We start from the raw sequence: 27,928 nt of genomic DNA, 5'->3' as shown, positions 1-27,928 counted from the left end.
GGCATTCAAATTGCTTACAAAAAAACTGAATAATTTTATTTTGTATTTTGATACATCCATATACACAGGCACACATGTATATTATACAAAAGTATAAAACACACTAATGTCCCCATTTACCCCTAACCAGGTCCCCATTACCCCTAATCAAATACAAAATAAATTAAATAAACTATTCAAATGTTCCTTACCAAAATCTGCTGGATTATGGTAGGTTGGGCAATTCAAACCCAAATCTCTCAAGTAAGGGACTAGGTTTAATACCTTCCCACGGTAAATGCACTGGCCTTGACTTAAAACATAGAGCTGAAAAACAAGGCAAAGAAAAAGAAAAAAAGAAAAAGAAAAGGAAAAAGAAAACCTTAAAATAGTAGCAAAGTATTTGAACCTGCTATCTGTATGACAACAGTCCATGAACCTAATGACCTCTTGTTGTCCTTCCCCAAAGAACACCCTAGGAAGATTTGTCACTACTTGGAACTCCCTTTGTATGAAATTACAACTAATGGAAAATAAAATGCTTAAGGTTTGAATTCTGCAAACATTCCCTCCAGGACTTAAAACACAGTAACACAGAAAGAGTCATTCCAGACTTAGACACACACCGAAAATCAGCAAGAAATAGTACAGCCAAATCATCTAATTCCTACACATTATGGATATTTTGGTCTGAGAAATGAGGCTGGTGAATGTAGGAATGGAAGGAGAGGTAGAACAGCGGAGCAATGGGAAACAGCTCCACTATTCTTACTTTTAGTCGCACTATTGACTTGAAACAAACTTCCATGCCAAACTGGCAATCTGAAGAACTTCTTCACCTATGGTCTAGTGGTTTTCTCCTACTCTCAGTTCTAATTTAAATCTTCTAATAAGATGGAAGTAAGTTTAAATCTAACCCAGACATGCATGGCTCACATCCTCTTGTTAGGTTGGAGAAAAGATCTCCAACTGACTTAATTTAAATTATTATTATTTCACACGAATAAACTCTTAAAATTTACACTTGTGCAGCTACGACGAGAATGTATTTTAGCAAAACTGTAGACATCGGCACTAACGCTCTTTTGCTCTTAAATTACTCTAATTTATTTTACTGACAGCCCTGTGCCCAGGAGCAGTGGTGGGTGATGGCATGAAAATTACAAGGGTGATAATCATGATTTCACAAACATACCAGCCAGATTCTTTAAAAACACTATATGTCAGTAATGGAAACAAGCATAGAAGAAGGAAAAAGCATAATCAAAAGTATATTTTCCTCTTATTTACTGCTTTGTTTTATTTGGAACCATAGACTAGAATTTGGGTTTAATTAGAGAGTGTAGCCTTGAAAGTATAACCGTCCTAAAATGCACAAAAAGATAAAAAGTTGGAGAATAATACCTGATCAAACAACTCGAACAGTTTAGCACTGGGCTGATGAATCGTGCAGATGATGGACCTGCCACCCTGGGCCAAAGCCTTCATCAGAGAGACAACCTGAAAGCATGATGCACTATCCAAGCCACTGAATAAAAAGAAAGAAGCACCTTGTTATCCACAAGTTCACAGGCACCACTCAAACCCAGCATACACATTTGCTGCTTTGGTTTCTCTCTATTATCCTTTTATACATATTCTCTGTAGCAGTTTAATTTTATCACATGCCAACCGTATGCTTGTGTTTCTCCATCAGTCTTTTAATTAAGTTGGAGGCATGCCTGAGAATGAAAAATAAGAGTATTCTCAAAGCTGCCTTAAGGGGATTTCTACATTTTAGGACTGCAGATTTAAATGCTCCCAACTTTAATGAATAGATACATATTCATAGCTCTCACAGCCTCCTCCTAGGCTGATCACAGAATTTGATTCCAAATATGCTACATTCATTACTAAAAGTTATGCTTTTAAATGCTTCTGTTCAAGCTGTCTTTGCTTGAAAAACTCCTGCCACAATCTGAAAATATTTCCTCTCTCTTCTTTCCTGTTTCAGTTTGTGCCTCCCTTAAAAATTATTTATAGTCCCATGGTCTTTCAGTTACAGCTGTGACCCAAGGCACTAAGTACCCAAATCAAATTATTTCTTGTGGCTTTATTCAGTACTTACAGGCAACATAAAATATGCCTTTTCCAAGGACTTAGAGGTGAATAACCTTTCTGTAGCAATGTTCTACTATATAAAGCAATATCTGTCCATCTAATTTTTGGCCTTGAAGTACCTGGTTGGTTCATCGAAAAACATGACAGGAGGATTGTTCACCAGCTCCAAAGCAATTGCAAGACGCTTTCTCTGGCCACCAGAAAGACTCCCAGTCCTTGTGTTGGCACATGTCAGCAAACCAAGGGCTGTCAATATTTCCTTTACCTAGAGGAAACACAAAAATGCATCATTTAAATTTGTTAGCACAAAATAAAAGCCTCTGTACTGATTTTCCTGAAGAACATAAACTAGCTCATGACTTTGTTTCACCGACTCATATATCAAAGCACTTTCCATCTAATGTAGCAAAGGTAGATCTTCAACATTGATTAGATTCAGCAGAGCTTAACAGCCTACCATTTAGTATTTTGACTCAAACTGTTTGCCCTACATGACCTGCCTCAGTATGGAAGTCTTGCCTGTGAAAATGGAGCAGCAATCAGCTCTTCCATAGTACCTCTTGGATATAACACTGACACCAAAAGAGCCTTGCAGCATGTGAGGAGTTATCAAACAGTGAAACCAAGAAGCTCCTCTCAAGAGAACTTCTAGGCTGTATTTACAAGGGACTGGAGAACTGTAACAAAAATCAGGGGTTTCTATAGAGCAATGGCCTGCTCTTATCTCATCAGTTCTTCACAGTCTACTCTTTAAGGTACAGCTATTGATTTTAAGAGTTTTCATGCTCTGCAGAGAATTCAGTTGTCACACACACTCTCAGACGTTTGGTGTTTTCTCAAGGCACAGCCTCAGGAAGGGCACAGCCTAGGAAAGGCACAGCTTGTCTTTGGAGCAAAAGGAGAACAACCCCAGCTGCTATCAATTTTTCTGTTTCAGTGATCGTAGACCTGGCCTGATAGTCCTGTATGAGGAAAATAGCTCTTTGGCATCATGGACATAAAAATGAGTGAATCCAAGCTATGTTGCTCATGTAATTAAAAACTCTACTACATATAAAGTAGAAAGAAAGTCCAGACATTACATGCTTCACTGAAGTATAGGAAAATGAGCTCGTATTTTTTATAGTAATAGTTGCTTGGATGGAGTGAGCTCTGCAGAAAGGGTGGCTAACATGGTAAAAATTGGTTAGACTAACCAGAACCTGACCCTTCATTTGCCCTGACTTTGATTTCCAGGAGCTACCTCTGTCAGTGAGAGAGTGAGAAAATAGAACAAAACTCACTAACCCTTGTTCTCAGAGAGAAGTGCCCAACTACCTCCTTCCCTTTATTTTCATGAAGGATGCTACTAGCACGGGCAACACAATCTAGGTCAGCTAGAGACAAACTATGTTTCCTTGGAGGATTTTTCACTTGTTCCTGTTTTAAACAAGAATCTGTAATCTTGTTAACACAATTGCATAAATTCATAAAATTTATCTATTATAAACATTTATCTTACAATAACTTATCTAGTACAGTATAGCTCAGTAATACTAACCAGAAAATGACTGCCCTCCTAATATGTGTTGAAAAATGCATATAGCACAGTTTTTTTTCCTAAAAGAGTTGTTTCTAATTACAGTGACAGTGTGAACAGGTGAATTAATTTGCTTGGCGTAACTTACTAATGTGTAAATAAATTAAGACTTTCAAAGTACAAATAAAATTAACAGCTGTTTCTAAACAAATGTATTTCCCCATAAAAAAATCTGTGTTTAGCTTACTAAAAAAAGAGTATTTGAGAGAATCAAAGCAATCTTAAGCTACCAAACATATGGTGATACTCCTGTAAATTTCAATGATTCTCTGAGACTAAAGAAATGCCAAATGTTCCAGTTTGGAAATAAATACAGACAAAAGACAGCCACAAAAACGGCTGCTCTACCTTTGAAGATGCCACAGTTTTCACATTTCAGGCAAAGGTCGTACTTCTCACAATGTGGGTTAGAAGCAGATTCACCTTTTCTTTATAAACCTCTGCTTAAGACTCGCATGCCAGCTATTGCCAGAGGCGTCTTTTACTCAAATAAGAGACTCCTCTGAAATGATTAAGTCCAATAAGTCAAGTTCAGGCCTCCATTGGATTAAAAATGAATTAAACTGCTACCTGGGAAGAGCAGGAAGCTTCTCATTTTCCTGAGACAGCAGGCTATAACTTTCTCCTGCCCATGCTCCACTGCCACTCCTGTATTCCTTGATCTCCTCCTTCCTCCTGCACATCTTGCTTTCAGTTGAGTCCTGCAAGGTGGCTCCTTCCAGTCACCTGCATGATTTCCTAATTGCCCACAGAGGGTCTCCTCAGAGCATGGTTTTTGAGCACAAAATGCTCCAAAATTAAGATCTCATCTTTCTTTCTATTTATGGAAAGGACTACTGGAAAATAATGGAAAGTCGAAAACTTGAATTTAACAAGCCTAAGTATAGCAAAAACACTGGGAGCTTCCTATACCAATAGTATCTCCCTTTCTCATCACTAATTCAGTTGGTGGGACAACCAAGTTACTAAGCTACTTGAAGACTTGTCCAAAGTAACATACATGTCCTTAACAAATGCAGAAGGAGCAGCTAGCTTTCTTGGAAGGTAAATTTCAGTGTTAGCCATGGGGCCATGTTATCACATGAGTCCCACTGGCTCTCAGCAAAACCTCCAAATAACAGAGGTTTACTCCTCCCTGTTGGTACCGTCAGATGCTGGACTGAAACATAGCCTGAGGCCAGCTAAATGACCTCCAAACACTTTCTGAGCTATCGTTTCACTTTGCACAACTCTCTCAACAACCTGACCCACCTCTGCTTTCAGAAGTGCTGTGATTTTTAGTTTATGTTAAGCTCTAGGCATTAACCTCCATGGGCATATATGATTTTGAAACTGTGCAGCGCCAAACTGTTCCTCTCCTAAGCTTCAGCATGTTCTGGTAACTCCACCTGAGCAGAGACAGGCACCTGAGCTCTGAATGTCCTTAGAAATACACAGACCCGGACATTTTGACTGCAGAACAAAAGTGTAGAAAGGGCACATTTCTAGCCCTTTAAAAAAAAAATTTAGTTGAGAAAGCAGTCTCATGTCATGCACAAGCTAACACATCAGAAGCTATTTTGTCTGATGACACACCTCCAAAGTATTTGTTAAAAGGACAGGCAAACGATTCCTCTAAGAATAGAGGCGATCGGATGGGTGAGGAGCATGCTTCCTAGTGCAGGTCCAGCTAGGTTATAGGTCTCCATGGGCTAAACTACACCAGGACTTTTCTCCCACTCAGGAAAATCATGTCAGCCGCAGCCAGATGCAGGACAGTGCAGAAAATGTACAAAAGTAAATTGTACAACTCATTCCCTGTGTTTTAGAAGAGATAAGTGCATGTTTTAGCCTGATTTCCCACTTGTCCAAACCTCAGTCACCCAACACAGCTTCAAAATACACTAGTCTTCATCTTAACTGCAACTGCATTAACTTGCCCAGTGCAACAATATGCCCACCAGCATAGCTGTAACGATCAATGCTTTCAACATGAGCACAAATATTTCTGCAGCAGTTACAAGAACTGCTGAGTTTTTCATTAGTCCTTGAAAAAAATTAAAGACTACACTCACCATTGCTGGACATGACTCACCCACCACATATAAGATGCCTGAGCCCTCAGACACGTAAGAGAATATACGATGCTAAGGTACATTGAAAGGAATCCAACAAAACCTGTAGATTAATTTCAGTAGATCTTTTACAACCATCTACTCAGTCTCAAACTGAAAGCAATTTCCACATAGACTGTAGTAATCATTTCCTCGTAATGATATCTGCCAACTTTGGGGTTAGGATTTATTCTATCATTATAAGTCCAGTGCAGTTTAATGTTAGATAAAAATGTCTGCTTTACAAAGCTCACTTCATGAATCTCTTTGGCATCCCCAAAAATTCTCAGTTTGATGGACAGTAGACATACCATTTCTCTCCTGCCTTCATCTTTCTCTTGAAGTTTCAGATGAGCAGATACCTGGAAATAACAGAATGGAATTTGATTTTGAACATTCTGAAGCCCAGCAATGAGTTAACAGTGGATATCTCAAGCACAACATCCCAATGTAACATTTAAACAACTTCTTTCAACCCAGTAAATTCAACTATAATATTCAAATCACAAGCACCACACATGCCTGTGCTGTAGGTAACAAGTATAATCTGATTTAAGCAATCAGTCAAGGATCTGACAAAAAGCGTATTACAAAAGAAAGGCCATTCTGCAGGACAAAGAGCTTGAGAGGAATATGGGAGAGTTTATGTTCTTTTGCACAGATACTAACTTTCCAGACAGCATTAGAACTGCGGTTTATATGTATTTTATCCATATCATAAGGATAACAAAAAAACCTGCTATTCTTCAGGCTATAAACAAATAAGTACAGAAATAAATAATCTTGTTAAAGACGTCATTTGCTGTCCTAAGAGGCAGCTCTGCAGGATGTTATGATTAACCCTTCCTAGAAGCAACTAAACTGTTAAGTAATTATTTTTGACAGTCTTGACTGATTAATTTAGACAGCAATTATCAGTGCCCAGTTCTACAAAAGTGGTCCTATGAGATTCTGACTACAATGTTCAAGTAAACAAAAGAGAAGAGAAACTTCCTCACAGAGAAGAACCTTTGCAGCAAAATAGCCACAAAAACTACAGTGATTTCTTCTGGCCTTAACATTTGTGAATTGATGCTGGCATACGGGATGAGCAGCCCTCTTTGCCTTATTTCCAAAACCTCCTTTAAGAAAAACTGGCTCATTTCTCAAACTGAGCAGCAGGCACTTTCAGACTGATTGGTCAAGCTAGCAATTAGGTAAACTTCTTGATGCTATGAAAATCAGCAAGAAGAATGTATGCTGCCTGTAAGTCTTGGGATTATTCTGTTCCTGTTGTTTTCCTGTAAAGAACTGGAAGGGATTTTATACAACACCTTTATTAAAAAAAGGCACGAAAGAAGATAAGTAGTAGAGAGGCCATGCTAAAGTCAAAATAACACTTTGCAGTCAGAACATGGAAGATGGAGACAGACAAGGTTACTCAACCACCATCCAAAAATAAAAACAGTGCCTCCAAAGGCTCATTCTGTGCAGAACCGCAGGTTCCATTCTTTGGGAAGTCTAAGGAGTACTACCCTAGATGTCCTTCCAAATCATAAGGCTGGTCACCAATCAAAAACGATAAAGCTAAAGAAGGTCAGATGACCCTTAGAAGGGCGAGTCTCTAATGGAATTCAAGGCATCACTGAAGTACAAGCACTTTCACTGAGTGGGATCAAATAGAGATAACAGCTTGTAACATTACCAGGAGTAAGAACATATGAAAAATACCCAGAGGTTTTTCCATTTTCTCAAACCCAAATACATCAGAGCCAGAAACAAAGCTCACCATCATAGCTTCCTGGACAGTCAAATGAGGAAGGAGCATGTCATCTTGCATGATGTAGCAGGAAACTTTGCGAAAAGAGCGCAGGTCACGAGGCTGTCCGTTGATAAGAATTTCTCCTTTCATTCCCGTCTCTCTGAAATGAACCAAGAAAATAACTGAGGCTGAATCCTGCCTTCACTTGTGATGCCACAGGCCTCACTGTGTGGAAGTCTTTGGTAATTATTGCCCATTATGGACTAAAACAAATTCAGTGGACAGAAACTGATTTATTTCATTATTATTTTCTCTTTCATAAGAGGCTTCACAAAACATTGCTGAAAATTTTGTTTAAAGTTAGTACAAAATCTGTGCTGTCCTACATGAATGTCTGAAAAAAAACCATCAAGCCATTCCAGTGACATTTTTAGGTTTCTTTATCTTGTTGCTTGTGCCCTAATGACAACAACAAAGAGACACTCTATATTGAGCCATACAACAGGGGATTTAGGAAGATAAACCACAGTCACTTCACCACTGCAGTTCGGTCAAGAAGACATGAACATTATGAAAGTGGCGACTAAAAAAGGTAATTTCTTTCAAGTGTTTATAAAATGAGATTTTAAAAATATCACAGACATAAGACACTTGAGTCAGATTTGTTACACAGCTAGAAAGGAGAAAATTGGTTTTATGTTTTAGTGTTTAAATTACTTCCTATTTTTGGATCTGATTTGTTAACAGAGAAATCCTAAGTGACCAGAATATGAAAAAAAAATATATAAGCAATAAGAAACTAATTAAAAATCTGTGAAATACCTGTTTTCTACAAACATTGGGTTAAGATTTATTCTGCTGTTGTCTGCAAGAAGCCATCAGGCTAAGTGATCTTAGATTCCTTGGGATTTACATTATTACTGACCTGTATCCTGCCAGAATATTCATGAGTGTTGACTTCCCAGCTCCCGAAGGACCCATAATTGCAACAAGTTCTCCACTGCTGAACTTCCCTGAAATTCCTTTCAAAAGGGTCTTATAACCTAAAAGAAGACAGAAGAGTTCAATAAACCCTTCACAATCATGTCTGGTAGGCAACACAAGTTTATTTCCTCTAAACAATGATGGCAAATAGGAATTAGAGGGTACTGACTGAGAGGCTGATGATAAGAACAACGCACTGCAGTAACTATCAAAAGCCAAATTCTGAGCAGAAGCAGGAGCCTCCTCCCACTACACAAATAATATGGTAGGATTATAGGATCATACACTTTTGATTCACTCTAGGAAAATTTTCAAATAGAGCTAGGAAGCTTTGATGCCATTTGCTAAGAGTCTTCTCTGAATATTTTATTAGGATGCTCATGTCTTCGTTACCATCTCTAATATCTCCCCAGCTAACATAACCCCACAGCTTCAGAGCAGACTGCTCTCCAATCACTTCAATCCCAAAATTCTATCCTCTCACCATTAGAGAGTAATGCCAGGGTCTCAAAGGCAAAGTCCTATGCTTTTGTTCATTCCTCACCAAAATAAGTATGACAAGAAACACAGTAAAAGGAGACATACAGGAAAAGACAATCTTGCTTCATTCTCTTAGCATAAGGACTCTCTTATTGCAAGAACTATAAAGGCTTGTTTAGGCAGGGAGACTGATCACAATAACTGTAAAAATAATTCCTAGGAAAATGCTAATTCCAGATAAAGAGCATATGGAATTTTCCTCATGTAGATTAATCCAGTTCACAAGATCATGCCACTATAAGTATGTCCTCGGGCAATGCTGCTCTAGAATAACCACAACACCAACTTCAAATACCTCACCTTATTCCTGAAAAAATTAAGCCCCAAACTCCACGTTACTCTAGGTGTAAGCAAACTGGACTTCAATGAGAATTCCAGATTTGGATTTAGTTGTATCTGTCTGCACAATTTCAATTTTAAGGTATAATTACTGAGTAGGGAGGGTAGAGAGCACACTGACAGGCATTTCAGCTTTGGGGTTCTATTTCCCTTTTATTTTCTTGCTTGCTTACTTTAATTTTATTACCAGTGCTTTTAGTTAAAACTTGCAATAATTAAAAAATTTCAAGTCAGATGTCAAAAAACAAATTCAACCATTGAAAATGCATCTGTAATTAAATTAAAAGCAAACCAGAAGGGCAGGAGATCCATTTACATGCAGTGCTGGGATTTGGCAATCCATTTTGCCATATCGGTGTAACGCAGGCAGCATTTATATGCCACGTATAAACTACCCAATAGTGTGATTATCATTAGCATAAGATGTAGCTGGAACATTGAAAGTCTGCAGAAAAATCACCTTGTCTACGAGCTCCTGGAAAATAAATGGCAAATTATCTTCTCTTTCTTCATAACTCCATTATCTCTTTGTTTCCTTTCACTCCCCTTAGCATACTCTTTAAATTTTCTCTAGTCTCCATTCACGTTCTTCCAATGCCACATAGAGCAAACTTTTGCACAAAAACACTAGTGTAATGCTGCCATGGAATCTCCCAAATCCACCACAAATGCTCTTCACCAAGCATTCCCCAGTCTGCCTTTTCCAGGAGGAAAGCAGTAGCCACAATAAGCCTCTCTAGAAATATTTTATTCTACCATTTTCATGGTAAATGCCCTAAAAAATGTAACTGACCAAATGTATCAAAATAACAGCTTACTCAAGCACCTTTTTTAAAAACAGTCCAATCATTTCTCACTCTAAAACCTCATCCTCAACCTGAAGAAACCACTTATTTGGAAGCCAGAAGAGATATCATGCCTATGAAAAAAGCAGTGTATTCACATTGCGTGTTTATGAAGCAAATCCTAAGAACAAACATCAAAGCAATGTATCAAAACGACCAGCTATTTTGAAGAGAGAAATCCATGGCACCCCAACACGGTTTAACAACCTTGTCCCCCAAACCAATATCACCACCTTTTGGAAATCAGCATTTGAAGGGAAAGTGTAAGGAAGAGAACAGACCTTTTAAACATGACAATAAGTAGGACCTCCAGACTCCTTAATACTATCCTTTAAGTGTAATAAGGACCGGCTACCTCCTAAAACTATTGAATTTGTAAGGTACTCTAACATTAGACCTTGCCACCAATGATTTGCACTATACAGACATGCAAGTTATGCACAGCTGGGAAACTTTCTTACACTCGTCAAAATCTGGCCAAGTTGGCCTGCCATCAACTACCCCTGGGGCAGGATTTCTTCCACTGGGTCCCACAAGCAGTGCAGAGGGTAAAGTACTCCCTGGTGTCTGTCTATTCCCTGCCTGTACCGCAAAGCAGTTCAACATGACAGAATGTCACATGGCAACTCCATTACAACAATTTCTATTGTATGAGATTGTTCTGATCCAGATTTCCTGGGTAAAGGGTTCTTGTCAGAATTCCGTAATACTCAGCCCATCATGAGTTTCAAGATCAGGACAGTAAATATTGCACAGACTTACAGGAGAGCATAAGGAATGTGTGCTGCTATGAACACTGAGGGAGGTACAACCTAAAATACACACTGATCATCTGAAAATACATATCAATATATATACCATTACCTAAAACTGAAGCCTTTCCTCTCGGTACATATGACTGTGAGATTTAACATCTCATCCATTAAAGTCACTTTTCCATAATTTCACAAATGATAATCGGTTTACCTTTAATTGCAGTATCTCCTTCCCCCATTACCTACATTCATTTTTGCCTATCTAATGTTTATCTCAATTTTAAGTATCCTGCACACAATGTTAAATCAGAGTGTGACACACCTCTGTAACTCATTTGCAAACAGCAGAAGAACACGATTTAAGAAGAAACAGAAAAAAATTATGAATTTTATATCAGGATCCAAATCACTGGCATTTTAAGTTGCTACAAACTCAAACCCATCTATTCTTTTGACTAGAAGCACATAAGAAGCCTTTCTATTACAAAGGTTAATTTAGCAAATGCACAAAAAGATTTGACACTGTAGCAGTAGTGAGGTGCCCAGCACAATCCTTTATAGGGAATTAAAGTCCATAAGTAACTAAAATCTTCTCTTTCAGAATATTGAGGCTAATCTTTAACTGAATCAGTTGACCTAAAACTTCTATATTGGGCCACATGTCTTTCACGAGAAACGGATTATGCATTTGAAAGGATTGTATTCTTACAGTACAGGGACTGCTTCATATCCATCTGATGTATATTAGGAATTTCTGTCTTCAATCCCAGTTTACCTGGCCCACGCATTTTCCTGAGACCACTGGTTGATGATCTGTGCAGCAAGGTGTTTTGGTACCCCAGAGTTTAACGAAAGGCTGACCATCAAAGCAAACTCACTCCAAGACCAATACGGCCAATGGCCAATATTAGTGGCCAATCAGTTTAAGCACTACAGTGTGTTTCCTTTTGAACTGGACTTGCATCAAGATCAAGTTTAGTATCATGACTTTGAGTTATTTCTCTTAAAACTGCTTTGATTTCCAATTGAAAATAGCTTGGATCCTTTCAGCTTCCAATGTCCCCTCCTCCTGTTACTGCGACCTCACCTTTAAAATATATTTAGGGACCAATGCCCATAAGAATCCAAATATCAGTTTTCAAAAACTACTTAAAATATGAACTTGTCAAGAGGACATTAATACACTATTACCGACTAGAACAAGCACTCCGTCTTTCTCAGCCAAACCCACTAAAAATGTACAAAAAAAAGAGTAAAAAAAGTTAGAAATTAAAGCTGAAACAGATAACTCCATTGATGCAAAATTTTCTGGTATCAATTTCACCTCACCTCACATTCCAGAGTTCAGCTCCTTTCACTGAGATGTGAAATGCATTTCATTTTCCCATGTTAGGATTTCCCATTGTAAGCAAACTCCAGGCACCATGACATTAGACCACAACTGGCCTGAACAGACCCCCGTTCCCTCACTGCCTGGTTGTAGCATAAAGCCCACAGCAGCCCCTTGTTTAATGAGCTGATCAAGAGTGACCTCCTGTATTGATAAAGATACTAGGGGGGCTCTTCTTGTTCAAATCAACAAAATTTTTGCTAATGGATTCAGCAAGGGAGAAATGTGTTGGTGGTTTTATCTGCTTCCTCGTGGATTCTACAAGGATTTCTGGGAGATTTGTTTTTATTATTCTCACAAAAATTACGTTTAATCTGGAAAGAAGAAAGCCACCCTCTCCCCATACATAAGGTAGGAGGACATGCTTCAGAATATGTCTGAATCAGCACCAAGAAAATTCATAACTAAGACACCTACCTTTACAGTGAATTTCCTCAGGTAAATACCGTCTCTAGGTTTTTGACAAAAATGCTTCATTCATTTGCATTTCATCACCAGAAATACACTCATTTGTTCCTCAGAGAAACGTCACAGACTCCTAGAAGTTTCTAGACATTGTAGCCTAATTCTGCATCCATCAATAGGTACCACAAGCACATTTCAGGTCCTGGGTGAGCACAGCAGGCTTTCCCTGCTCGCTCCAATTAGAGCAGGATTTGCCCTTCCTATATATATCTGAACTGTTTCTCTTTTATCACAAGCTCTTCTGAAGGTAGGGAATAGCTGTTGGCAACTTGCAAGTGCCACTGGCTAGAAATTGCTCAAAGGTTTGTCAGAAAACTCACTATAGCAAATAGGTAACATGGGATGTCAACGCAAACAGCTCAAGTTTAGGAAAGTTATAAACGACTAAAACCCAAGCTGCAAAATAATCAGTGTTTGGCACTTAAATGTCAAAAACAAAGGCATTATAACCTTGTTCTTTCCACACTCTCTACCTGCATCCAGGAAAAGTGCATTATTTCTTTATTAGAAAAGGACTATGTCTTTCTGTGATGCTTTTTAGGTGGGATGTGATGTATTCCTGCTCAGAAACATCCAGCTGGAAATACAAGACACCTCTAGCATGTACTATGCTATTAAACTGCTTTACTTTAGTATCTCCAACAAGCAACATACTTTTTAAACAGCAATTGGAATTTAAATACACAAATTTGTTCATTTACAGTGCCATCACTCAATTTTTTTGTTAAATCATGAGGAAAACCTGCAGCATTTTCTTGGCACTGTATACTGATGCTGTTCCATTAAAGAAACTTCATTGCATTTTCCTATTCTAAAATTTATAGCCTTAATCCTCATCTCATTTCCTCTTGCTTCAGTCAAAAGAACTATGACAATGTCCAGGGAATTCTCCAACATAAAGCCCATATAAGGGAAGTGGAATCAAGACGCCACATCCACACCTTTCCCCTTGAGGTATGAGCAGAGTCCTCCTGTTAAGCAAAAATGCTCCTAGAAAATCCATGACTTCGCTGCTGACCCCAAGACCCACCATATCCACATCTTGAGGAATAAAGACCATCCCCTGGATTATCAACTGTGCAACAATGCAAGTAAGGGGAGCACAGACTAAACTGGTCACGTACTATATTCAATGGAAAGTTAGTAATTTATGGATGAGAGAAAGAGCTTGCAGAAGTCCATCCAGATGTGGAAAACATCTTCATGATATCTAGGAGACCTTTCTTTTGCAGACTCTTTAGATTTATATCAGAAAACTGAACAGTTGGGGAATGCTGGCAGAAACTCCACAGAGAGGCACAAGATGAGAAACGCATGCAGACAGAGGAAACAGCCCAAGGACAGATTTACACTAGAAACATTTGTAGATGTAATAAAGCATTAGCTAGGAAATTTTTCTATATATCTAGATGTAAACAGACTAACAAGAAGTTTTCCTACCCAATCCTTCTCCCACCCTTGTTCTCACTCCTGAAAAGAAACCACTGTCACAGCAAAACATCTACACCTTTACTGCTAGAAACTATGCTGACCTGCTTCATCTAACAGAGTTTTATCCCTGTGGGGCAGGGATAAGCAAGCAATGGCAGCACAGAGACTGACGTCAAGTTCCTGGAGAGAGCTACCCCATATTACTGTCCCACAGAATCTCTCTAGCTCTCCTCATGCTTTAATTCCTCTGTACCCTCTGTGCTGAGTGAGCACCTTCCCAAATCCCAGAAGCAAGCACACACCTACAGAAGACTGGGAGGTTGGCACTGCAGAGCATTGATCGAGGTCAGTGATCGTAAATATCTTGCATTTACTGTGCTACTTTCAGAGGGCACAGTCATGACCATATACTTTATTTGCACATGAAAAGAGGTGCAGGTTGCTCTTCTTTGCACATAAATCGCATAATTGAGCATAATTAGTTCCTGATGATTTGCAGTTCCATTTTACAAGTCAACCACCGCAGAGCCATTCAGTTTGGGCACGCAAATGTGATAACTGCGCAAATGCCAGGAGATGTGTGGAGTGACTAGTAGCCACTACAAGATTGTGGCCCTGTTTGTCATCCTGGGCTACTTGGAGTACACGGTTTCAGATGCAGCTTAAAGCAACAGAAGATGATGTTGTTACAGAAAGGCTCAGTGCCCTTTGCCCTCTCTTCCAAGGACACCATCCCATCTCTTTCCCTGAAATGGTCTTCAAACATGATTAAACAATCAATGAGAAGAGCAAGCCCATTCACCTGGAAACCATTCCTTGGAAATAAAGAATACAGAGGGCTTGTTTCCTGTTGCATGGGCTGCAGGACTATCACTGCCGCAAAAAGACAGCATGGTCAACAAGCAAGGCAGGGAGGTGGGACAGCACTTTGAGCTGCTGGAGACCTTCCAGCAGTTTGTGCCACCCAGGAATGCATTTCTTGTATTCTTTTAGGGTATTTAGGGACCAATTCATTTTCTTCTCCATCCTGAAACAAGACCAGGACTTATTGTTAAATAAAATTATCCCTTATGCACAATTCATGCTGGGCCATTCAAATAATTTCATCCCAAAACAGATTACTGGTTTGCTTTACTTTAGTATCAAACCAAAATGAAATCACCTCCTGATGATAAAGTGAAGAAACCTGGGGCTTCTCTCCTAAATGAAAGCTAGTTCAAAGCCACGCTGTTTCCCTAAGTTAAAATACCATAACGGAGATGTTTTCTGTATGTTTCTAATTCTGCTATTAAACAGCCAGGGCATCATGCTCCCCACGCACAAGATGAATACAGAACACTCTCCTCTCAGTGGTATGAACAGAGTAAGAGTTTTTGGATTGTCAGATGTGAGGGATTACCTGTATCAATTGATAATTGATAATTATAAGTTCAAATAATTTGAGTTCAAATTAAATAATTTGAACTTAAAAAAAACTCTTGATGAGGATTATTTGAAAGGGCATTTATTTCCCAAGCTCCCCACTGAGTTCAAACAGGCTTAAGTCAAAGTCAATTACAGGTACCAATACCTGGGCAGAGGCATCCTATAATTCCAGAAAATATGTGGGACCAACAACACCTTCCAAACAAATCAAGTGAAAAATTACATTGTTTTAATAACAGCAACTTTCTATATATTGTCCCAAACTGTTCCTCTATAAAGCCTGGGGAGTAAAATCACACTATACATAACAAACACATTTAATGTAACTGTCTACCAAACCGACCTGTAAACTCACAAGTCACTTGTTCATAGCTTCCACCATCATTTGTGTATCACCAGTGAATAAACCTTTCAATTAATTCTTTTTCCACTTTAGCTTTAGAATTCAAACATCTATACATTCCTATTCTATTCACGTGTCTCTCAGGGAGGTAGAACAATAGGATTTTCCATTGTCTAAGCTCTGAGCCCTGCTTTAGGACAATTAAGGGAATTTACAATTGTAATGCATTCCTGTACCTTGCCTCAGAGAAACGACCTTCGTTATTTAAATGTCTATAAAAGAGCACACCAGGCTCCAAAACATCATGACAGAGGAGGCAGAAAAGCTTGAAGGAACCAAATCGAATTCCTCTGCCTTAAAGTCCTCTCCAACTCAGAAATGAGGAATCCATTCCTCTCAACCTAAAGACATAATAAATCTTTCATCCTTTACAGAAAAAAAAAAAAGTCCCTTAACTGCATTTCTTAATATAGCCCACAACCAGGCCTTCTTAAACATATTGCTCTAGATCCACAGCCGATTTCCCACTTAGTGATCAAGGGACGGATTATTCATAATTTAGATGGAAAGCTTAGCCCATACTCGCAGCGAGCCTTGTAGCATTCAATCTACCTAATTTTATACAGCTAAAAGTTTGGTATTTAACCTAAATTCATTGTTTAGGGCCAATTTACTACCAATGGAGAGAAACGGGCACACCTAAGAGGTTATTAATTCTACCTTTTTTGCATTCCTATTCTGGGAAGAGATAAATAACCCTCTGGAAGCGCATGTTTGTTTTAAATACAGGGGGAGCTGAGAACAATTACCATATCTCCTGGCCAGGAAATGTTTCTCTATAAACAACATGGTTTTTATGTACACAGAACTCGTACCACCACATAACAGGAGACTGAAGTGCTTGCCTGTGGACACAGTATCTATGGCCCTTCTTATCATAGAATCATAGAATCATAGAATAACCAGGTTGGAAGAGACCCACTGGATCATCGAGTCCAACCATTCCTATCAATCACTAAACCATGCCCCTCAGCACCTCGTCCACCCGTGCCTTAAACACCTCCAGGGAAGGTGAATCAACCACCTCCCTGGGCAGCCTCTGCCAGTGCCCAATGACCCTTTCTGTGAAATATTTATTCCTAATGTCCAGCCTAAACATCCCCTGGCGGAGCTTGAAGCCATTCCCTCTTGTCCTGTCCCCTCTCACTTGGGAGAAGAGGCCAGCTCCCTCCTCTCTACAACTTCCTTTCAGGTAGTTGTAGAGAGCAATGAGGTCTCCCCTCAGCCTCCTCTTCTCCAGGCTAAACAACCCCAGCTCTCTCAGCCGTTCCTCATGAGGTCTGTTCTCCAGCCCCTTCACCAGCTTCGTTGCTCTTCTCTGGACTCTTCTTGAAACATGCATTCCTCCGTTAGTACAGAGGAATAGAACAGGAGCCAGTAGCACTGTGGGCACACCTCCTCATTCCTACAAATATTGATTACACCTCCCCACCACACTGTGAGGACGAACGGGTTTTGTGTCAACCCCCTCTAAGTTCATGCTTTTTACAGATATGACCAGGCAGAGCTGAAGTACGTAAACAACATATCAATGTAACCTGAGCCAGTAACAGTCCCAGGTTAACTACTAGATGCTCTTATTGCTAGAGGAATATCTCATATTGATTGAGAATAGTCCCACTGTAACAGCTGTTCTGAGCCTTTCCTTGTATTCATCTGTCCTGTGTAGCTTTGTTTAGCCAGTCCTGCAGCAAGGTTACAGCCTCCTACTGAATTTTACAGGATGAAGATGATTATATATGGGTCCTGCCCATTAATTTTAATCAGATACATCCATGGCAAGATACCATTCTTGTCCATTTCACTAGTGAATGTTTCTGCCTGAGAGAGTTAAAGCTGTTCATCTTCCATACGCATGCACATGAAGCCATATGCCTGCAGCTGAGGTTAAGGAAAGACAATTAAATGGGTCAATGAACGAAAGTAACCCTCAAACATGAATGCAAATAAATCTGTACTTGCAGCAAGACCTGATGGCTTCAGAAGCAGTATTTACATGTTGAAGCATTTGAAGATCTGGGGCATACCTTGTACTTTGCCTGCACAGAAAATAGGTACCCTAGTTTATCTTCAGCCCTTAAGAAACATGAAAGGGAGAAGAAAAAAACATGTATGAATGATGCACAGCTTCATCTCCTTCTGAATCTAGTGGAAATGTCTTTTCAAAGCAATATCTATAGCCTAATCCTTGTCTGATAATTGCTTCTTGCTGCTTTTTTTTTAATTGCCTTTGTTTCTATTACTTAAGCACACAAGAAAGGTCTTTCCTGACAAAAGAAAAGCCAGCACAATTTGAAATGAAAGGCTGACACATTCCGTCAAATGACAAAGTGAAGTCACGAGCCTGATAGATACATTTAGAGATGAAAGCTGTTTACGCGTGCCAGTCAGGCAGAAAGCAATTTCACATAATTGCAGTACCTTTATACCTCAAAGTACAAATATTATTATTCACAATCTTACAAACAGATAAAACCAGAACCCTTCCAAACATCCCTTCCCTTTTGAAAAAAATCTTCCAGTAGGAGATATTCCAAAATAGCCCAGCAGCTGTCATGAACAGAACAGCCCCATCTGCCCTCATTTTGAAGTGCAGATCCAGCTGGGTCACTCTGCAACAAGGGAGACAGAAACCCTTCCTTCCTCAGAGAAGACTACCTTGGGTCTCCTGCATTGATGTTCATCACCATATTTTTTCTTGTTGCTCTATCCCTTCCTCCTCCCAGCCTCTCCTCACTGCACCCACAGTGCAAAAAATGGGAAGGGAAAAAAGCAAAAGGAAAACTTTGGCTCTCTACTCCTATCTGCTTGTGTAAGGGCTAGAGAGGAAGTCCCTGGTGCTTTCTGAAGTTACATCAAAAAAGCTACAATCTAAAACTTCTGAGTACAGCTTCATCACAAACTCTAGGTTAAACTGTCATGTGATGAAACATCTGCTGCAAACTGCATAGAGAAGAAAACAAAACTTTTCCCAGACTCTCAGGAATAAGAATTGTTCAAAACACAGACTTCTGAAATTATTTCTATGCTCAAAAGACAACATTCCCTTGCAGAAATAAGAGCCACATTTCTTGGATTTTGAAAAACATTTTCAGTCCTGGTCACTGCAATTTAAAAGCTGCCCCATTGATTGATCTTCAAAAAAAAAGAAAAAACAACAAGTCAGCTTTAATAATTCAAAGATTACATTAGTCTCCAAACAAATAACAGGTTTTCACAGCAGTCTTGCCCAACTGCAACACAATGAAAGTTTGTTGCAGGGACTTTCTCTGAAGAACTGCCAAGCTCCCCGGCCATTCAACCTTCTGAACTCCTACACATCCTTCTCCTACCCCTTCCCACCTTCTCAAACCAGTTCTGCACTGCAAAACACAAGAAGTACTTTCCTCTCCTCACATTCCCACTGCTTCCATGCCATCCTCTACCACAAGCAGGCTGAGGAATGCTTGGAGCCAGGATGAAACACACTTTAGAGGCAAATATCAGAGCTGTTTTAAAAAGTGAAATTTTAACTCATGTATGGGGTCTTTAATTCTACTATATACACCCAGGACAAGAGACAAGAACAGAAACTTCAGCAATTGGCCTCCAAAACTGGAAGAGCTCAGTGAATGAGAATCGTTGTGTTCAGAAGCACTAAGGCTGAAGAAGGTCCTTACAGTAGTGGGACATTCCTGTGGCCAGCCATACGGACGGCTGATACATGTGTCCTGCGAGACTTTTATTTCAGAAATAGCCATACTGATTCTGCTCATTTCTCCTCAGTGCTCTCAAGACTTTCATAAAAAAAAGAAACACAGGATAATATAGTTACTTTATACTAGCACTAATCTAATAATAGATATAACCTATAATCCTGAACATAAAAAGAAAGGGAAACTTAGAGTAAATGCGGAAATAAACCTTAGACTACCTCCAGTTCTTGCATTTCACTTAGAAATGTGCCTTTATCATTCTTCTTGAATATTTACACTAACGAAGTTGCCCAAATTAAAATACTTTTTGTTGTCAGCAAACTAAATATAAAATCCTCTAAACACCATTGAACTAATTATTGTCTTCTGTAGCATGTCAGTGCTGAATATGTTACAAACAAAATCCAACTGCACAGGGCATTGCTACTTCTGGAATGAAAATAAGTTCGAATGCACGCCTTTCAGCAGTCTGATTTCTGCTTTTTCTGCAATTCAAAACTGGAGAAGTTGGCATCCTTGTGGAGATATACATCCTTTCAGCTGCCCTAAACTACTAAATTTCCATCTGTTTTAAAAAGCTCCAGTTGACCTACATTTATATTATGAATTAGTTGAAGCTTATAAAGCCGTACAAAGCTTGACTCTTGCTGCTAACCGCATATCCTCAGTAATTAAATGTTTTATCAATAATATGTCCCTTGTAAATATGAGATCTTTCAGAGGAAAACTCCAGCATTTGACACAGAAAACAGAAATACTCCTTTGACAGTTGCACTTAGATTGCAGTATAAGTATCATCAAATTTATTAACTTTTCTTTTGCATACTAAGACAATTCAAATGTACACATTAAAATTACTTGAAGTTAAAAAAAGGCTAATGAATTTGAATTCACAATTTCAGGACATGCTAAAATAAGGCATCAGAATAACTTGGTATTTTGGAAACCCTGTCTTTTCTAAATTATCTACAAAAGGACTGGTACGTCAAGCTGGGAAGCAATAACTCATTTCATAAAAGCATAGTTTTCAACTCAACTTTCTATTTTGTTCTTATTCTGAGGCAGATGGCAAACCTAACTTTGAGGTTTGGTGGCAGGGTTTTTTTGTTGTTTTTTTACAAACCAGTAGCAAGTCCAGAGGACAGTGGAGCGCACTGAGCTAAGGGTAAACCAAGTTTAAGTCCTTGAGTCATATCAAAAAACGCCAATTCAGGTCTTTTAAACTTACAAGTGCCCTGGTAATCAGCCAGATGGGGCTTTCTCTCTTCCTCTTCCTAACTAGAAAGTTCTTGACCTGAAAACTCCCTATGAAAATGTAGTCAGAACAAATATAGTGAAGAAACAACATATTTCTACTCTGATGCACTGCTTCTTTCCAACAAAAAGAGGATATAGAAAATTTCCAGAGGGATTTTTATTATTGACTCGTCACGAGACCTACTGTGTTAACAGTCCTTTCACTTATACTTCATATCTCTGCATTGTTTCACCTCCAGAAAATCCTGTAACTTTTTTTGACACTTTTTATCCCTCTTAATAATTAGGTTATTCAATCGTTCAAGGAAAAGGCAAAGGATAAGCTATGCACAGACTCAGGATGAATGTTGGCTGATCCAACTAGTCTATCAGGACAGGAAAAAAACTGGTAGTGAAAGAAGTTGCTTCCTCCTCAAACTGGAAGCTCATCAAAAGAAATTGGTTATGTTAATGGCCTGAAGACTCATGTGCATCAGTAATAAAGGAGGCACATAGAAACAGTGTGTTAGTCTTCTGACAGCCTTTTAATTACATGTTCCTGTAAAGTATATCACAAAATAAAACTGTTTTTCAAAGTCAAGACAACACGTTTCCATTTTTTCCTGATCACCAACTAAACTGACCATGATATTTCAGAAAATCACCAGCTGGATATATTACCATAAAATTAAGCTTGACTTGCCTCTTGAAGTTTCTTTATTCTCTTACTGTATGACTTCTATATGACTTGTCTACCTATGCTTAACATGCTTCTGCAAGACATTTCTCCATGCTACTATTGACACACCAGTACATGCAACAAAGAAAAAGGCAGCAAGAGTTCAGGCTGCTTACATGTTTTTCCTTAATTACTATCACTTTAAATGAAATAATGAAGAGACACAGTTAGAACAATATCCATACCACCACAAAGCCCATGCTTTGACCCTAAAAATGACAGGCACTTTCTGTTCTCAGTTCCCTTATAGAAACATGGTACCGCTAAAATCAATACAGCACCACAGGTTTATGCTAGTTCACTAGTGACATAGGCTGAGAAATCAAAAGTGGGGATTCATGACAATCTAGACACAGTAATATTGCAATATTTAAATATCAGCAGGTGGAAACCTTCTCTGCATAGGAATACTGGTATATCAGGAACTCAAAATCTCAGGGCAGGTTTTGTTTTAACTAGCTGCAAACATCTACAAGGTAAATGGTTGCATGTAAGCTATTCTTCTGGGTCTGGCTGGGATGGAGTTACTGTTGGGCTTCACTTAATGACTCCCCAACTAAGGACAGAGCTTCATCGACATAGAAACAACATACAGTATGTAAACAAACACAGTCACAATAACATCCTTTTGAAAGTGGTCTTATCTATGCCCTATTTTCATTCAATATAGCCCCTGAACAACAGCAATGACCTTCTGAAGAAGCAAGGGAAGGTAATAGATCCGGAAATCAAGGTAAAAGTGATAAAGCAGCATGAGGTAGGAAAAAGTGGTATTAAAATTGGCCATGATCTAAGTTTGGCACATTCAACAAGAAAAGAAATTATGCAGTGCAATACAGTACAGTCGTGTACTAAATTCACTCCCTGGAAGTGTTCAAGGCCAGGCTGGATGGGGCCCTGAGCAGCCTGGTCTAGTAGGAGGTGTCCCTGCCCATGGCAGGGGGGTTGGAAGTGGATGAGCTTTAAAGTTCCTTCCAACCCAAACCATTCTATGATTTTATGAATCTAAATTTATATAAATGATTTTGAAGGCATCCTCTATTGCGATAGCATTGGATTGTCTTAAACCACCCCTCTGCCTAGCTCCATAAGACAAGAGAAGAAAGAAAACTTCAGCTCCATAATGCAGCTTGTAAGTACATTACAGTATTTTTATTGATATAATATCACAGTATTAATATTTTTATTAATGTATTGCTGTATTTCAATAGTTGTTAATTTATGCGATGTCTGTATTATGCTATGCTAGGACTCGTTACTTGTATAATTTAAAATCTCACTGTGAGATGAGCAGCTTCATAACACACAGCGATGAAGCACTTACAGTCTGCTGGGCTACAGGCAGTCCTATGGGCAGTGCATTTGGTGCCATATGGACGATGCACAAGTTCAAAGTTTTCATGCCATTTCTTCAAAATATATGTGGCAAAACAAGGGAAAGTAATTACAGCTGTAGCGTGTGTGCAAATGGAAAAATACGCACATTTCTAATACTGTTAGTTTTCATTTCAGAGCCAGCTAAATGCTTTTGACCATTATGTGCAAGTGGGGAATCTGTGCCTTTCTTGTCTTTGCGTCAACAGGTGAAATTACATTATGCCGACATGGGCTGCAACAATTCGGGTAACGGCAAAAGTACTGAACATCGCTCTGTCATCATATCTCAACATTTTGAAAATACAACAATTTTTTAAATTTTTGTATGTAGGTGTTAACACTGAATCCCCACCCCACTACCAACGAAGACCTGAGTGAAAACCAACAAACTGCTTTTAAGCTGTGCTATATGCAACTCACCCAACAGGTGAGTTTCCACTTCTGTATTTGGAATATTTGTAAGAGCTCTTTGATATTTTATACTTGATATTACTGCTAGCACAGCAGCCTCCACATGGCCTGGTCAGCCTTATGCTCCCATGTTCTTAGTCAACTGACATCAAATATTAAGATCAAGATTCCGGAGCAGGGAAAGAATCTTGATCTACTCTATTCTTCTTTTTCACACTCTCGATTTTTCTGCTGATGGTAAAACTATCCCAACACATTGAAAGAGTTTGCTACAGGGCGTTTTCCTACAGCAATCCAAAGCACTGCTCTGAGTTTCTAATATATCAAAAAAGCAAAAGGTCACATCAGGATTAGTTTCACACAGAGTAGCAAATTCAAAACTTAATCAAACCCACATTTTGGCTTTGCCCAGAAAAATCCCACCATCTGTTATGTCAGAAGAATGGCTGGGGAAACTGCAAAAGATGTGCTCCTCCAGAGGGATGTTTGCTAAACCTAAACCAGAAAGTCATTCTGCAACTGATGCAGAACCAAAACCAGAGAATCAGCCATGAGTGCCAATGTATAAAAAACCCAAGAATTAAACCTATTGATTGTGCAGCAAAGACTCTGACTGTGGTACCTACATAGACTGAAACTATCTTGACCATTTTCTGCAGTAAGGCAGAGTAACTACTGGGTGACAAAAGTACTTGTTCAAGTGAAGGACCCTTTCTGACAACCAGGAAGAATTCCCTGCTCCCTCCCATTTCGTCTCCATTTAATTTATCTGAATCATGGCTCCAATTCCCTGATAAAAGCTACCTGCACTTGTAATAAAACAGCATGTGTGACTCAAAACCAGCAGGCCCTCTCCTCAGGGTCTGACCCACCGGAATTCCAGCAAAGCTATTCTATCTCAGCCCCAGCAGCCTGGGGACAGTAAAGACAAGGGTCACTCACTGGGATCAGACAGGGTCAGTGGTTCAGGGGGCAGAAGTCTCTTTAAAGGCAATGCACATAAGGAAAACACGCAACTGCCTTTCAGAGGTTTATACCTGTCACTTTTTCCATCTTGCAAAGCCACAAAGAAAATGGTGTAGGTGGACGGCTGAAGATTGCTCTTCTCAAAGGCTTCCTCCTGAAATGGGTGCCTACGCTCTATTACTGACTAAGCTGCAGGGCTTTGCTTCTGATCTAATTAGATAATGATACTGCGATACAAAAGGAGAGGTTAATCTTGACTACATCTTCAATCTGCTTTCCTTGTGTACAGTTGTAAACACTCTGGAAGCATTCGGAGCCACTTCTTCCTACATGTTTTAGTGTCAGCACTTGCACAGAAGGCTACAAGTGTGGATAATGAGGGGAGCTAGAGAAGAAGAAACAGGAGAGACCACCTTCTAAAATGCATTGGGCAATTCATTTAAATCTGGAGGTGTATTAATTCCAGTGTGGCTAGCAAAAAAGATGATGACAACAATGCAGCTCTTGCCACCTATCCCACTGCCCTCATGCCTGTGAAGAAAAGACCACGGAGCATTCCTGCTCGTATCTCTGAGATAAGTCAGGTGGAAGGGGTACACTGTGGACCTTCTCAAGGGGGACCACAATCAGACAATATCCTCACCAGCCCTTTCCCTTCCCCACATCAGAGGTGCTCAGGGAAGGCAAATGTAGCCACAAGGAAATGCAGACACCCATCGTGAGCACAGAGCTGTTTCTGGGAAATGCTCCCCCCATTTGCAGATCTTGGGCGCTGTTATTTGCCTTCCCTGGTGCTGTCAAGGGACATTTCTAGCCCCAAAGATAAGTAGCCAGAAGAACGTCTCTACCATATACCTGTTCTTTGAACCCTTCTCAGTGGCTCTTGCAAATCAAAGCCCGTGTTCCCACTAGTTTACGCAAAATCTTGATATTTTGCTTCTGCATCGCAGGATACACACTTCTAGTTTTCTATGACCAGCAAACCACTATTCACAAAGAAGTAGCAGACACTGGCATGTAAGCATACCCTCCTTTACACCCAGCAAGAAAGTGAGTTGCAATAATGCTCAGCAAATAAAGAAAGAAATTCAGAAAATTACGTCAGCAGTTATAAACAGGCAAAATTGCCAAAACATGTATGAATTGGACCCACCATTGATACATGACAGTGCCAACTCTCCTTTCTTACAACTAAAGAAAACAAGAACAAAGCACAGGAAATCTGATTACAAGAGAAATGACTGAGGGCAGAAAATTGCTCAACTTACATAATTCAAGAAGTCTCTATTGAAAAGCATCAGCAAAATGCTGTCTTTTCTTTGTACCATTCTTTACACCACTGGCATTCAGGTGGACAAAATAACTTCTATTTTTCAGTCATTTTTCCTGCTATTTTAGCTTGTTATGCTGTTAATCCAGTAGCAACAGACTTGAACCACTTTTCAGCAACCAATATTCTTTTGCTGTTCATTTTTAAAAAAATCAGGTTGTTACTTCTTTTCTAAAATTATATCATCTTGTCACTACAAAGGAGGAGGAATATAAAAATCTATAAAAATGTTACCTTCAAAATATTTGTTACAGTGATACACAGTTTTTGCACATAAACAAATATACCTGAGCATATGGGTATATGTGCATATATGCAAACATAGATTAAAAAAGAGATAGTATGTGTTTATATATATACTCACACACTTGTATTTACACATATCTGTATAAATATATTAGATGTATCTGTATATATACATTATATTGAACATATTTACTTATAAAGACAATACACTTAAAATATACTCATCAATTGCTAAAATGACAATTTAGAAGTCTTGGTAAGAGGCAGCACATTACTCCTGGCACTCTGAAAGGGTCGCCTCTGACGTTCTGAGACGTGCCTACACTGAATGATGTCTGCTGACACATTTCCACCACATATAAACATGCCTTGTACTCTCTCATTTGTAACGCTCAACATCTGGACAGGAATTGGAAGCCAAGTCAGGACAAGTTTTCTTAGGTTACAACTAACCTACAACGAGAGGGAGTCGGCGAAAGACAGCCTTTGCTTTATTAGCCTGGTAGTCAAAAGCCTAGTATGGCCCAAACAGCATACTGGTTGAAATTCAACACTGACATTTCTCATCAACTGCACTGGCTTCTGTATTTTTCTGGACTCAGTTTTAACAGTAAACCATTCTAATTAATGGAAAAGTGTATTTTAGATATTAGGCTATACTCTTCCTTCAGCAAGCTTTATTAATTTCAGTTAATTTTTATCAGGGATGAATTTGGTCCAAAATGTTCCATTATAAAACAATATTCCTGGCAGACTGTCGATACCTGTTTCTTGGGTAAATTCTATCCATTATGCTGTTGAGGTGATTTCAAGGCTCATCTGGCCCTGTACTTTTAAAGCAGTAGAGTATGAACACCTCAGATGAGTTGTAGGTCAGCTTTGAAGTCAGTTTTACTCATTGCTGAAAGTCTGTGACTCTTTGCCCCAACTCACTCTGCTTGGGAAATTTATTTTTACTACCTGTCAATAAGAATAAAATGCTGAGTGTTAAAAAGTCACAGCTATGCCCTGTATGGGAAAGTCTGCTTTATTTTTATTTGTTTGGTTTTATAACGTGTACATAGCATATTTATAGTATATGGGATTCAGGAGACTAATGCTAATACTTCCACTTGCAGGTTGAAGTGTAAAAAAGTTAAGTGTCATGCATACTCTGAATTTCTATCTTTCTTTTGGTATCCCCAGTTTTCATACTATTACTGGACGAAAACCAATCCTTTTCTGTGAACATCTAGTCTTACAGTAATCCCAGGACTCATGGGCTTGTGACTACTTCAGGTAAAGTATTTCTCCTTCAGGTTTACATCGTCTTTCTTCCAGGCAAAAAATCAAATGTTCAACCTTCCTCAGGAATGTCTGTCAATCTTCTTTGACTGTTTTTGACATAGCGGCTTGCACACATAGTCATAAGTCAGCCTTTAAGACAGGAGAACTTGATTTATTATAACCACAAGTGGCAGCAACTCGATTCCCTGCCTGCAGTTACTCACAACTTTCCTGAGATTTTCACATCTGAGGGTAAAACAGTACCAGGCTAACTGCCTTTGCTTCCATGCTCTGTAGGGTTCTGTTTCAACATAGGTCTCCACTTGAGTACCACTTCAATGATGACTTGCATCACGGGGAAACCTTCCATGGGCTTTAACAAGTGACTGGCCAGCCACATTATTTAATTTATTTTTAAATAGAAAGCTTATAAAAATCAAGTCATCCAAGAAGGTCTAAAAATGATCTTTGCTCAGTTACCTGATAAAACATCAATCACACTGAGCACAGTGACCAAGTCAAAGCTCATGGCATCAACCCTACTAACCTACGCAGTGCAAAAATAGCCAGTCAATCAGCCAGTCCAAAGACGC

General features: G+C 39.1%; 1 protein-coding gene across 1 annotated transcript in view; it reads right to left on the bottom strand.

Moving 5' to 3' along the window:
• ABCG1 (ATP binding cassette subfamily G member 1) overlaps window positions 1-27,928 on the bottom strand; it is a 53,243-nt gene that overhangs the window by 9,285 nt on the left and 16,030 nt on the right. Inside the window, exons 3-8 of the mRNA XM_069872340.1 lie at window positions 8,418-8,535; window positions 7,520-7,652; window positions 6,063-6,113; window positions 2,199-2,344; window positions 1,384-1,507; window positions 192-306 (exon numbers count right to left, since the gene is read on the bottom strand). Of these exons, the coding sequence (XP_069728441.1) occupies window positions 192-306; window positions 1,384-1,507; window positions 2,199-2,344; window positions 6,063-6,113; window positions 7,520-7,652; window positions 8,418-8,535 (687 nt within the window). The remainder of the gene's footprint in view (window positions 1-191; window positions 307-1,383; window positions 1,508-2,198; window positions 2,345-6,062; window positions 6,114-7,519; window positions 7,653-8,417; window positions 8,536-27,928) is intronic.

Source organism: Phaenicophaeus curvirostris, chromosome 1 (assembly GCF_032191515.1).
Source record: "Phaenicophaeus curvirostris isolate KB17595 chromosome 1, BPBGC_Pcur_1.0, whole genome shotgun sequence".
Lineage (NCBI taxonomy): Eukaryota > Metazoa > Chordata > Aves > Cuculiformes > Cuculidae > Phaenicophaeus > Phaenicophaeus curvirostris.
This window is presented reverse-complemented; position numbering and strand designations above follow the sequence as displayed.